We start from the raw sequence: 13223 nt of genomic DNA, 5'->3' as shown, positions 1-13223 counted from the left end.
CTGTATAGGTGGGGAAGTCGTGTAAAGTGCCTTTCCCAAGGGCACAATGTTGGGCCACGGTATCAAACCCGGGACCTCTCGGTTCCGAGTCCAACGCTCTAACCGTCGCGCCACCGACGCAACGTAAGCTTATGCTGCTGATGTTGTTGTAATGTTCTTCTTTTCATCAGTTAGTCATAGTTTTCATAAAGCATTAATGAAGAATCAGCTGCAGCTGCCAGGGCCTTCCACAGTGTTGCAATGTTGGCAATTTAAAGAAATAAATAAAATAGTATTTTGCGGCTGACTAACAGAGAGAGAGAGAGAGAATGTCATTGTTTAACGTCTAATATCTCGCTAGAACTTGCTCTCTTTGTACTGGTTTACGCGTGGTTCAGTTCAGAGTCAACTAGAGTCTCTTTAGGTATTTGGCACTTGGTGACTTGTGCTTGTGTGATGCTGCAAGTGTCTCTAGGAGAGCACGTCGAAGCTAGGTACCTCTGCTTGTTTGCTCCTTCAGGAAGGCATTCTCTCATTCCGTCTGTTTTCCTTTGCTATGTTGTAGGTCAGCGGCAGCAGGGACGGACAGCCCCTGGACAACCTGGTCATCGACCTGTAGGACACTTACCTGCTGACGTCACATGGTCTGCTAGGCAGAGACCTGATGACGTCACGAGACGTCATCCTAACCCCAAGGAATAAAGGAGTACATAAAAAAAGTGTATATTAGCCATTGTAGATGTAGTAAAATACCAGACTCTTGCGTTACTGTAATTGTATCTAGAACCGCTTTATCGCAATGGCCCTAGATGTACAATAAAGGAATTACATTACATGGTATCACAAGACGATATGCGTACTGTATACATGAGTTTGCAACATCTTTTGAAACAATACATTTCTTGAGATAAAATCCGGTATAAATATATAGGACCGTAGAAAACTTCAGACAAATTGAATATAATAGCCCCCCCCCCAGGTACCCAAAGGATGTAGATACAGGGCCAAAAATAACTTGGAAACTAGGGCAAAACACTATCATTTTCGCAGCATGAAAGGATATTTAAAGACAACTGGGTGCTGAAGTCCCATTAAAGAAATAACCTAAATTGACTTTTAGGAAGCCGGAAGGCTTGTCGTAGTCAAGTCATGCAGTGAGCGGTCAGTGAACCCTGTCACACAGTGTGTCACGTAGGCGTAAAATGTACATCATTTTCCATTTCCGTATAACCACTCTCGTTCCTCCCTTTTCATGTCACATTAACGTGCATGTAATATATGATTCAAACAGCGGTACCTTCAACACAGAAACTATGCCAAAAATAACACAGAAACTGGGCAAAAAAACCCAGGCAAATCGCTATCATTTTCGGAGCATGAAAGACATTTAAATACAATATATTAGGTGCTGAAGTCGCTTTAGGGAAATCACCTAGATTGATATTTAGGAAGCCAGAAGACAAGTCATGCAGTGATCGGTCAGTGAACTCTGGAACACACGTAGGCGTAAAATGTGCATCATTTTCCATCTCCGGATATCCGCGCTCGTTCCTCCCTTTTCATGTCACATCAACGTGCCTGCAATGTCTGATGCACAACAAACGTGGTTCCTGTATCGAACATGAGTGGGAGACAGCCGGTGTCTTCAAGAGGTTTTTTGCATTAACGGAAACATCTAGAAATACCGGAAGCTGATCATACGCAAACTTTCAGTTTGTCGTGTGGCTTGTAATGCCTTATAGTTATACGTATGTGTACGTAAAGATTCCACTGTGTGTTTATGGAGTTGCTTATGAATAATGATAACGATGATGAATTTAGTCATGTAATCTGTATCTAGCTGTGTTATATTTTTGCCTGCCGTTTATAATTACCTTTTCCCTCACAGCCTCTACAAAAGCGGCTGCAGGCTGATTTGAGCTTCTCTTGAAAACAAACAAACAAACAAACAAACAATCAAACAAACACACAAACCAAAGGCCTAATCTTGAACACCTACAACCTCAAAACTGCTGCTTACGTTCCTAGCTTTTCAATTTCTTCCTTGTTTTCGTCTTCCGTGTTTTCATTATTCCGAAACCATACAGAGCATAGGTGAATATTCAATGTCCTTAAACGACCAGATGATGAAGACGATAAAATGTGGCGTCTATAAGACCATCAGTTTTACAAACAGACCCATCAACATCACAGTTAAAAGAAAAAGACTAAAAGCTGTTTTTCTGTTGTCAAGTGCCATTCACTGTTTAAGCTTCCTACTGCTTACGTGAGTATATTTTCACTTACTCCATTGTTTTGTCCTAGCAAAACCGTAAAGAGCATTCATTTGGTGAATATTCAAAGTCTATAAAAGCTGGCCCATCAGGTTTGGTAAGACCCATCAACATCACCACTAAAAGAAGACTAAAAGCTGTTTTGCTGTTGTCAGGCGCCCTTCTCTATCCATTAGTCTGTCTAAGGAAGGACATACGCGCACAGAAACAACGTAAATCCAATTTGTAGCTCGTTGTTGTAAATGCATCAAAGTGCACTTTTCGATTTGCGCACTCCATATTTTCGTTTGGTGCCGGATATGAGGTACTCTATATTTATCTGCATCTGACAAGGCCACAAATGATGGCGAAAATAACAAGGCCACAACTCGCCTGAGCCGTCTGGTTGTATCGGAGCTCGTGTCTAACACCTAGTCTCCACCAGACTCCTTTGTAGGCTGAATAAATACATGCAGTAGAAATCGGCCTAAAAAGAATGTAGCTGGCCAGGGGAGTTGGCCGGCCGTAGAGGGTCCGTGCTGGCTATCTCCACATCTGGCCAGCCCACAACTCGCCTCTTTGTATCGGAGCTCGTGCCTTTCACACATTTACGAATTTGGCCTCCCGAAATGATTACTTGGTCGGCTGGCGTTCGGCTGGGTCGGCTAGGCGGTTCCGCTGTGCCCACCGAATGTTTCTATTCTTAATTTAAAATATTCGTGGGGCCCTGGGGAAGTTCGATCATATAGTTGGCTGGTTTTCGACCGTAAGTCATCAAAATACAAACCAACCATCTATGAGTCAGTTAGCAGTGTTTGGGTTGTGTTCAGGAATCAAATTTGACCCCAATTTAACTCAAATCCGTTTTGAGTCATATACAACAGGTAGACCTGGCCTAAATCTGGTCAGAGTGCTCCCGAAATCCGTGGGACGTTTGTAAATATGTGACAGGGGTCTTCACTAGAGCCTTTAAAAGAAACGTCTCCTTGGCTAACTAAACTTGTTATTGGATACAGGGATTTATCTTCTAACACGACCCGTACCCGTAAGCTTGTTATTAATTACATCAAACTAATAGGACTTTAGACTGCTTTAACAAGATCTGTCATAGGCAGTAGGACAGCAGGCTTGAGGCCCACAGATGTGTTCAAAGAGATGGGCTTTTCGCCTGAGGTGTCAGGATCGGTGGAACGATTCTGCAATATATGTCAGTCAAGTTAATTACATCAAACCAATAGGCTGCTGTGTAATATAACGCATTAACGAGATCTGTGATAGGCAGTAGGACAGCAGGCTTGTGTCCCACAGATGTGTTCAAAGAGATGGGCTTTTGCCTGAGGTGTGGGGATCTGTGGAACGATTCTGCAATATATGTCAGTCAAGTTAATTACATCAAACCTATAGACTGCTGTGTAATATAACGCATTAACGAGATCTGTGATAGGCAGTAGGACAGCAGGCTTGCGGCCCACAGATGTGTTCAAAGAGATGGGCTTTTGCCTGAGGTGTGGGGATCTGTGGAACGATTCTGTAATATGTCAATTACTTACTTAGACTTAGATCCTTCCATGCCTAGAGGCACACCGGGCAGTCAAACGTCTGTCCAGTCATCTCTTATCTTTAAGGGCAGGATCTTAAGGATCTTGAGTCTCACACCAAACGTTAAGGTAAGAAACATCCCTGACAAACGACTTGTGTCTCATAATTTGTGTCTATCGTAGAGTGGAACTCGCTGCCACCAAGCACAGTTGGGGCATCATCACTACAAAACTTGAAACAACTCATGCAATTAAAATGTGCAAAGATTGAGTGTAACAAGTCGTTTTGTGTAATATAGCCAGCTGCCGCCGCGCCGCGTGCCTGCGAAGCTGGTGTGTTACGCCGAAGGGCGGTTATACCGGCTGTACAGATACAGAAGCTACCGAAAACAACTACAGCTGCATATGCCACCTAACACTCTCTATCGGTTATTCACACTAACAGGTTATCAACCCCTGACGTACATAACAGATATACCACAACAACAACAGAAGGAAACGGCAGCCAATTTGCATTCCCTTTATGAATCGTGCACGGGGTATGTTGGAATAACACGTGGCTCCACAAAAAAAACTGCTATAAGTTTTATTTTTCGTCAGCAGGCATGCAAGATATTTTCCAATTACAAATTTTCAAAGCACAACGAGTGTGTGATTTGCCCACTTCAAAGGAATTCAGATCAACCAGTACAGCCCTTTTAACTAATATTCAAACCAGGGAGCGATATAAGAGAGAATGAACACCATCCTTTCTCACCAAATGTAATCCAAGCAGCTGATACAAAATTTATAAGTAGACCTATGAACCTCTAAGATTTCTACCAGCTATCCTATAAAAAGGATTAAACAATACATCGGCAATAAAGCTAGATAACCAATTTTCTTTCTTCTTTGAAGCGTACAGGAGTTATGTAGCAATTATATGTATCACAAAAACAACACGCTGTATTCAATGATTATGAATATTTTGTGGCCTACTTCTCAGCAGGTATTCTAATATCAAACGTTGTGTAAAATATTTCAAATCTGTCCCCATTTCTCTAGCTGACTGAGCGACGTTTAATTCTTCTTTAGGAATGCAATATATTTTTCCAATCACAGATATTCCAAAACAAAACGAGCATTTTGCGCTTTGAGTGCCGAATATTGTCCACTTCAAAGACATTCTGATCACCGAGTACAGTTTATTAAGCGGACTCATTTAGAGCCCTCGACGCACAACAAATTGATAAACAAAAAAAACCCTGCGGCCTCTCTTAGTCCAGGCATGAGAAGGGAGGTGACGAAGAAAAAAGTCCTACTTTCTTCAACAGGACGTTATACTTATAGCACCCAGGTCACAAGCGTCGTGCGAACGTGGTACGATCTTCGTGCGATTGTCGTGTGATTGTCGTGCGATTATTGTACGATTGTTGTGCGGTTGTTGTAAAATCGTCGCACGATCGCAAACCGACCGAGAGATTCCTGGGACAGTCGTTACTCACAAGAAGAACGTCGGTAGAGAAACTGATGTAGCGCGACTTTTTCCCGACCGTGCCTTATCGCAATAGCAGACATGTGGTTCCGTGGAGCTGCGGTTGTGACTTTGTCGTGTTTCCTGTCCGCTCTGCTGTACAGCGCCACAGAAGCCAACTCCTGCTTCCCGCAGTGCAGGGAACGCAGGTGGAGCTCCTGTGTACCCGACACTCTGCTTCCAAGACGCGCTAACGCAGGCGACATTTGGGGAAGGTCCGAAAAGTCTGGCACGACGTGCATCCTGTGCAACAAGAGGAGTTCTAGCTCCTGGGTACCGCCTGGCAACACGACCTGTTTTCAGAGAAAAGTGAATGACTCTGTCGCCATAGCAGTGAGAGGACATCCGTTCGGAAGACTTTCTGCCCGAAAGCTTGCGTTTGTTGAGGCTAGGACCACAGCGCTTGCCCTGATGGACAACAACATCACCTCGCTGGAACCGCGCGTCCTCGCCAGGCTGTCGTTTCTGCAGTTACTCCACCTGGACTGCAACAGACTCTCTGTCATCCAGACAGGATGGTTCTCAGGTTTGTAACTTTTAAACACGACTTTCCTCACTCGCTCAGGTGAAAATGAGTACTGTCCTGTCATGTATTTGTCCCCTGTGTTGGTGGCGGCATTAATATAAGTTGAAAAAAACTTGAGTGTGCCGTCACCACGTCTGGCGATTACATGTTGGAATAAAAAAAAACTACAATGTTCATGATTGATCAATAAACCATATTGATTAATTGATTAATCATGAACAACGCAGCTTTAGGCTGAATTGATGTACATTGATTAATTAATCAATTGATCAATCGATTGATTAATCGATTGATGAATTGTTGCCTGACCAGGTCTGGACGAACTGGAAGACCTGACCCTGACGAACAACCGGATCCGGACCGTCGCGCCCGGGTCGTTCCGCGAACTCCGCCGCCTGAAGACTCTGTACCTGGAGAAGAACCTGCTTCATACCGTGCGGCCAGGCTGGTTCGCCGGTTAGTTTAACAGTTTATCAGTTCATTCATAAAAAAACAAGCGTCGCAGCCTGTACATAAACATGCTGAATAAAAGAATGTACAACCCCACCCTCAACGGGGAAGGGGGGCTACGGGTGGATCTCTCCGGCACTTGTTTTGGCGCTCCCAGCCCCGAGGACAGACAACACGTAAGCTCCTGTTCTGTACAACAGGAGCTTTCAGACTAATTTGCATCATCTTGTCTTGACTTGTCTGACTTTTGTTCCTTTTTCGACTTCCAAAAATTTGTCTCCACTTTATTTGCATATCAATCAATAGTTTGTGCTTATAAACCTGCATTTCCCCTCTGGTCTCTCAGTCACTGACGAAAGCTGATACTATCTGAAACGTCTGACGTTTTCAAAATCATATCCAGTTGCTTGAGTAACTGCTTTTTGGCGCATGCTGAATAACACTGATTTTTTTTACAGTTACTTGTCTGGCAAATACAAATTAACATTACAATACATATACAAACACAGGTCTGGCTAACCTGTGGGACCTGCACTTAGGACAGAACCGTCTGGAGAGCATCTCACTGACAGCGTTCCGGAGTCTCGGTCAGTTTATTAGTTATTCATTTATTCTTGTTGTTCTATTGAGCCAGGGTGTACGTAGCCCTGGACAAAGAAAACATCTAAATGATACAAGAAACAAAACAATATGGCAAAACGTACAGAAATTACTCATACATATTTCATATATATGGTGACAGGAGTCTACATCCCGTCTGTTATAAAACTGCAACATGATGTAACCCAACACTAGTTACCATGGTGACAGACGTCTGGTTTAGGTCATTGACCTTATTGGTTTGGAGAAGAAGAAGAGGAAACCGAGCAAAAAAAAAACAATATGTTTTACTTCGGTAAACATAATCACAGTCCATAACCAATATGTTTTCCTTCGGTAAAAAACAATATGTTTTCCTTCGGTAAAAAACAATATGTTTTCCTTCGGTAAACATAATCATATTATATACTGTCCGTTCGTCATCAGGTCAGCTTGTGCGGCTGGACCTGCAGGGGAACCTCCTGTCCAGCCTGGACGGACGCGTTCTGTCCGAGCTGGACCGACTGGAGACCGCGAAGATAGAAGGGGACCGGCTGGCGACGCTGGACGGGTGGGCGGTGCAGACGGTCCGCTGGGGGCTCACCCTGTACCACCCCACCTACCCGCTTACCGAACACTTCCGCACGCAGTACGTGTCTGTTTCCGTACAGGGCTGTCTCATCTGCTTCCACCGAGATGAGACAAGACGCGTGTTCCATCTGGGGTGGATGGTTGGTGCACCTGACGTGCCCTACTGCGTGGCGGACAGCGCCTGTAGATGCACGGCGCTGGACAGAGCGCTGACAAAAACCGCGGTTCGTCTCCCAGTGGTTCTAGTCGTTTCTAAACACGGGCGGTGGCGCAAACTCACCACAGAAGGACGAAGTATCTACATGAGAGCGTCGGCAACCAACAGGTTATTAATTGTTAATATCATCATCATTATTATTATAAATTCTAGCAATGTGTAATCAATAATAATAATAATTGTTTATGAAATAAGTGTTTTAATAATAATATCGTTCGACAGCCTATTTTAATGATATTTTGTGTTGACCACCGAGCAATTCAGGCATCTAGTAAGGTTGCCTGCGAGTCTGGTCAGAGTGTATTGTGTATATGTGTGGTTGAGTTCCTAAATAAATAAAAAAAACATTCTACTACTACTACAGTGGTATCCGTCTGCAGTTGAAGAACGAACTGAGTTTTACGCTCGCCGGGTTGGACGAGGTGGACAACGCCCAGGAGGCTAGCGTCGTCGTCATCAGCCGCACTGGACATGGAAACGGTTCGCCACAGCTGCCAACGATGTACGTGTTGGTCCCAAATGCGGAAACAACAACCCTCACGGCACCTCACACCGTCTCTACAGAACCGAACGCGTCTTACTCTACTCATCATGATGTGGCGTCAACGTTCAGGGCATCACCGAACAGTACACAACAATCTTTCAAGACGTCTCAGACCAGAACACAACAAACCACCACCGCCACAACCATCAGACAACCAAACGACGACGGAACTGTCTCTCTTGGGGTCCTCATTGTCATCGTGCTAGCTCTGATCGTGACGCCTTCGCTACTTTACCTTATGGTGATGAAGTTCAGGAAGGGCGTGAGATGCAACGCGGAACAACATCCACGGCACGTACAGAACAGTGCGGCAGACTGCGTGGGGCCCGGAACGTGGCCCGTGTCTGTCCAACATCACGCCGTTCAGCAGACAGACGACGGCGCGTCGTCAACAGACCAGGCCTCTGCCTCTGGTCAGATCGAATACCGCGTGTACTGGGGGATCTCCAACAGCGGACAACCGACTGTTAGCGTCACACGTCTGTCACACGACAGCCCGCAGGTGACACACGACAACCCTCGGGTGACACACGACAGCCCTTGAGTGACACACGACAGCCCACGGGTGACACACGACAGCCCACGGGTGACACACGACAGCCCACGGGTGACACACGACAGCCCACGGGTGACACACGACAGCCCTTGAGTGACACACGACAGCCCACGGGTGACACACGACAGCCCACGGGTGACACACGACAGCCCACGGGTGACACACGACAGCCTTCGGGTGACACACGACAGCCCACGGGTGACACACGACAGCCTTCGGGTGACACACGACAGCCCACGGGTGACACACGACAGCCTCCGTCCCTCCGCGTCCCTGTCTCATACCTATTGGGACATCCCGGATACTGTCCTGGCTACATCAGTGACTGGTCATGGTAGACAGAGAGGACGGGAAGAACGTAACGTTGTAAGTTATTGCCAGCAAATCTTCGCGTCCACTACGAGAACATGACAGGAGGCGGCAATGCCAGGAGGTTCAGCGGTACCGCATCAGATGATCGCGATAAGAATCTCTGAATGTTTTGAATGTACTGCTGAATCTAGATGCTAATTTGTGACTTCTGTTGTGATGAAAGGGTTTGCATGTAAGATGTAAAGTACCTACCCTTCCATGAAAAGTTACTAAGTAGTATTGGATGACAGGCTGGAAATCTCAATATTGTATGTTAAATGTTGTTGTGCATAATTAGTCCTGTTCTGTATGAACACGTGAAGAAATAAATTGCTCACACCAGATCTTATTTTCCGTGGTTCTTTGAAGTCAGGAGTCCCTTTGAAGTGTGCAAATGAGACAGGTTGGACAAAATTCTGCCAGTGATTATCGACGTTATAGCCTTTATTATACCTGCAGGCTCTAAACATTCACGTCATTTTAATTCCGAACTGGCTCGCTAAAAACACACCACCGGAGACTGATTTTCGTCGTTCCGGCTTTGGGAGAATCTTGATATTTAGATAATGTAAAAAAAAATCCGGACATTGCTGTAAAGTTCAAGCTTTGTTCCAACACAAGAAGGAAACTCACCATAAATTTTCGGTCAATCTCATCAACCTTCGTCAGATGTATTATGCAATCGCCGAATCTCCGGAAGTCGGCAGCGTGATGACGTCAGGAGTGCATCAAATGACGAAGGTTGACGATACCGACCGAACATTTATGGTGTTTTCTTCTTGTGTCGGAACAAAGCTTGAACTTTATAACTATGGATTCTACCAACACAGATCAGTTTTTATTCGAAATCCGGACGATGTATAAACCCTGGTCACGCTACAGCAAGCATGGTGCTTCCTGTTGGTTCACGCTGTGAATTTGTGCCTCACACGTGTCTGAAAAATACTCTCCAGTCCTTACTCCTACACATACTCCTTATATTAGTCCCTAGTGAGTTCTGTACGGCCTTGCCCCGGGCCATAACGTCATTAGACGGCATTACGCACGACAGTGGCCAGGGTGTCATCATACCTTGCTATAAACAGGCTGCGGTAATCCACCCGTATCCTGCCAATGATTAGGAACCGTTACTGTTCGTTAGGAGGTGTCTAACACCCTCCTGTGGCAGCGCGTGGCGTAATGGTCGAAGTGTTCGGCTCGGAACTAAAGAATTTTTCAACTAAGGTCATCATCAGAGAAATGTTGTCTTACAGAATAAACTATACCTGAGGTATATGATGTTGTGCCCTTATACAAAACCAATACGCAAAGGCCTATATAAAAATGTCCCCTTGTGTAAGACCAATACAATTGCAGCGTGGCGTAATGGTCAGAGTGTTCGGCTCTGAACTAAGAGGTCCCGGGTTCGATACTCACCATGCCCCAACGTTGTGCCCTTGGGAAAGGCACTTTACATGACTTCCCCACCTGTAAGGTGGAGTGACGCCCACCGAGCCTCTTTGCTAATATGTCAAAATGTGCGCCAAGAACACACTACGGATTTGGTGCGCCAATATGCCAACATCTGCACATTGGCCACCAAGAGTCTTAAATTTCTTTAACACCCTCTTGTGGCAGCGCGTGGCGTAATGTTCAAAGCGTTCGGCTTGTAACCAAGAGGTCCAAGGTTCGTTTCTCTGATACTCCCTAAATTGCACTTTACAGTACTTTCCTTGTTGTAAAGTCTTTATTATGTTACTAGAATTCTTAGAGCTGTGTTTTATGGTCTTAATCTAAGGCACTTCACATTGTCTTTATCCATGTACAATTGTTGATATTATACAGAGATTGTAGTGTTCTCTCTATGCATTTGGAAATTAACCTTTTGCTGACTTGTGCAGTCATGTCCCTGTGGACAAGCCCTTTGTAGAAAGAAGGTTAAGTAGAGGCAAGATTACTTTCTTAATTAAGTTTGCTAACGAACTAAACTTCTACGAACAACATCAGATGTAATCTATAAACACATGTCATTTTATATCCAGTTATGTCTTTCCCCATAAACCCTGAGAATGTCAAATATACACACAGAGTGCATCTGACATCACATATGTACGTCTGTGCGGTTCTTAATGGCATATCTATGAAGACGAGCTTCCTTCTTTTCTCTTGTCGCCTGGTATGGCCACATTGACTTAATTCTGTAGATGCCATCATCTGAAGAGCGCCAAACTAGTGCGCGCGGGCGAATAAAAAATTCCACCCAAAAAATGCTGCTAAACCACAGGACTACAATGCTAGTATGTGAATTTGCTATAGTACATACTGTAACATAGCGACTTTTACGACAAAGTACACATGCTGGCATTTTGCAGCATTTATGAATCAGCACTGTACTAAGTTCTTGAGTTCCGTGGAGGTTCGGCAGCCTGATTGCCGTCCTCCGCAGTTACCGCCGGCGCCCTATTGTCGCTAGCTACCACGGACTACGGAGGATGGCACCCAGGCCAGAGCCTCGGAGGACGTGATTTTCTGGGAGGATCTTTGAGAACAGGCGAAGTGCGCGCATGGATGTCATCCATGAAATAAAATTAGTGTGGCCACTGATTTATTGCTTTTTCCACGAATAAAATACTTGTTGGTTGTTTCTCTTTGTCCTAACGTTTGTCGACCCTTAGTATATTTCAAATGTAAGCATCTTGCTTTTTTGGCCCTTCTTGTTTTTTTTTCGCGCTTTCGCATTAGATTTATGGTCTCCAGAGGACGTCACCCATAAGGATTACTTGGTGTGGCCTAATGCAATGTCTCCTCCAGGCGCCATGGAAATGAAAAACCCATTCGAGACCTGCGCTATAATTGAACTACAGTCTGCACATAAATGCACCAGCTTATGGACAGGAGCGAAAAACAAGGTACAAATGTCAGCGGGATAGAGAGAAATTAAAAGGCTTGGCGCGGGTTTTCAGAGCGCGATGAAGGTTGGACTGTTTGTACGGGGGGACGTGAGGAGGGTTAAACATGAGGATGCAAGTTCAATGTCACTGGGAGAAGGAGAACTTTGTTGCACACTTTTATGCTCTCCTGGTCACTTCTAACTTCTTATTGGCGTAAGAAATTACACTCGACATTCAAGAAAGAAAATAATTCTTGCTTGAGTTAGCTTCTACTTTCAATTGGTGTCTTAAAATTCTTATTATCTGGATATCTACGAGAACTTTCCAGTTCATTCAGCCAGGAGTTGCTTTTGCTCACGAGTTTTACCCTTGTCCACCCGCTAAACGTTTCATCACTTTGCTAGTGTAGTGTGAAGAAGAAATTACACTCGATTTTGAAGAAAGAAAATAACCCTTGCTTGACTAACTTTATCTTGGTGTCTTATTACCTGGATGTGCAACCTTCATTCAGCCCAGAATTACATGTCCACCCACAAAACGTTTCATTACAGCATTGTAAGAAATTACACTCGACATTCAAGATCGAAAATAACCCCTACTTTGGTGCCTTAAGTTATTACCTGGATGTCAAACCTTCATTCAGCCAAGATTTTCACCCTTGCAAAACGTCCCATTACTTTATTGGCGTAAGAAATTACACCCGACATTCAAGAAAGGAAATAATCCTCCGACTTCCGGGAACAGCCGGAGACGCGCCGCCGTGCCGGCCCAGCCGCCACTCATCCGGTTCTAATTCTGCTTTTCCCCTGAAACTGCCGGGAAAGCGGCTCGACTCGGGGAGAGACGCAAACAAGGCTGGCGCCGACTTAGTCTGGGAGGGTGAGATGACCGAGAAAAACACCGCGCTGTACGGAACTACATTTGTACATGAGATATCTTCTCTATCGTATCTAGAACCGTGGCTGACTACTTCTATGTCTGAATGGGGTTATTAGGACCAGGCACGGTTCTGGATAGTCTCTATCGTATCCTAGAGAACGTAGGTCTGCCCAAAGAACCGTTCTGGAGCATTGCTATGAATTAAAGCAGAGAAGCAAAGAATAGTTTTAAATGTAGGGTGTGGTGTGTTTGAATACTAGAGGTCTCTAGAACGCCATTGCATTTACCATCAATGATTGTCATTTGTGTACTAAACAAGTAATGGATCGTACCCATAATCTTGACCTGAAACAATAACTGTGCCAGAGTATAGTCTTT

At 44.8% G+C, this 13223-nt stretch overlaps 1 protein-coding gene across 1 annotated transcript; it reads left to right on the top strand.

Annotated features, from left to right (window-relative positions):
• Window positions 1–5324: 5324 nt before the first annotated feature.
• On the top strand, window positions 5325–8733 carry LOC109462061. Its single transcript, XM_019758558.1, has 5 exons — window positions 5325–5808; window positions 6121–6264; window positions 6768–6845; window positions 7285–7753; window positions 8010–8733. Exons 1-5 carry the CDS (start codon window positions 5325–5327, stop codon window positions 8731–8733), a joined length of 1899 nt encoding a protein of 632 aa, XP_019614117.1.
• The last annotated feature ends 4490 nt before the right edge of the window (window positions 8734–13223 follow it).

The sequence above is a fragment of the Branchiostoma belcheri genome, unplaced genomic scaffold, assembly GCF_001625305.1.
Source record: "Branchiostoma belcheri isolate BF01 breed outbred unplaced genomic scaffold, Haploidv18h27 scaffold99, whole genome shotgun sequence".
NCBI classification, from domain to species: domain Eukaryota; kingdom Metazoa; phylum Chordata; class Leptocardii; order Amphioxiformes; family Branchiostomatidae; genus Branchiostoma; species Branchiostoma belcheri.
The sequence above is the reverse complement of the archived record's forward strand: the minus strand, read 5'-3'. Positions and strand labels throughout refer to the sequence as shown.

What these genes read in the sequence shown, in the direction of transcription:
- LOC109462061 (XM_019758558.1), top strand. Translation starts at nt 5,325, where the DNA reads ATGTGGTTCCGTGGAGCTGCGGTTGTGACTTTGTCGTGTTTCCTGTCC. An exon ending in GCGGCCAGGCTGGTTCGCCG is followed by an intron (nt 6,265 to 6,767) that starts GTTAGTTTAACA and finishes ATACAAACACAG; the next exon opens with GTCTGGCTAACCTGTGGGAC. An exon ending in GACAGCGTTCCGGAGTCTCG is followed by an intron (nt 6,846 to 7,284) that starts GTCAGTTTATTA and finishes GTTCGTCATCAG; the next exon opens with GTCAGCTTGTGCGGCTGGAC.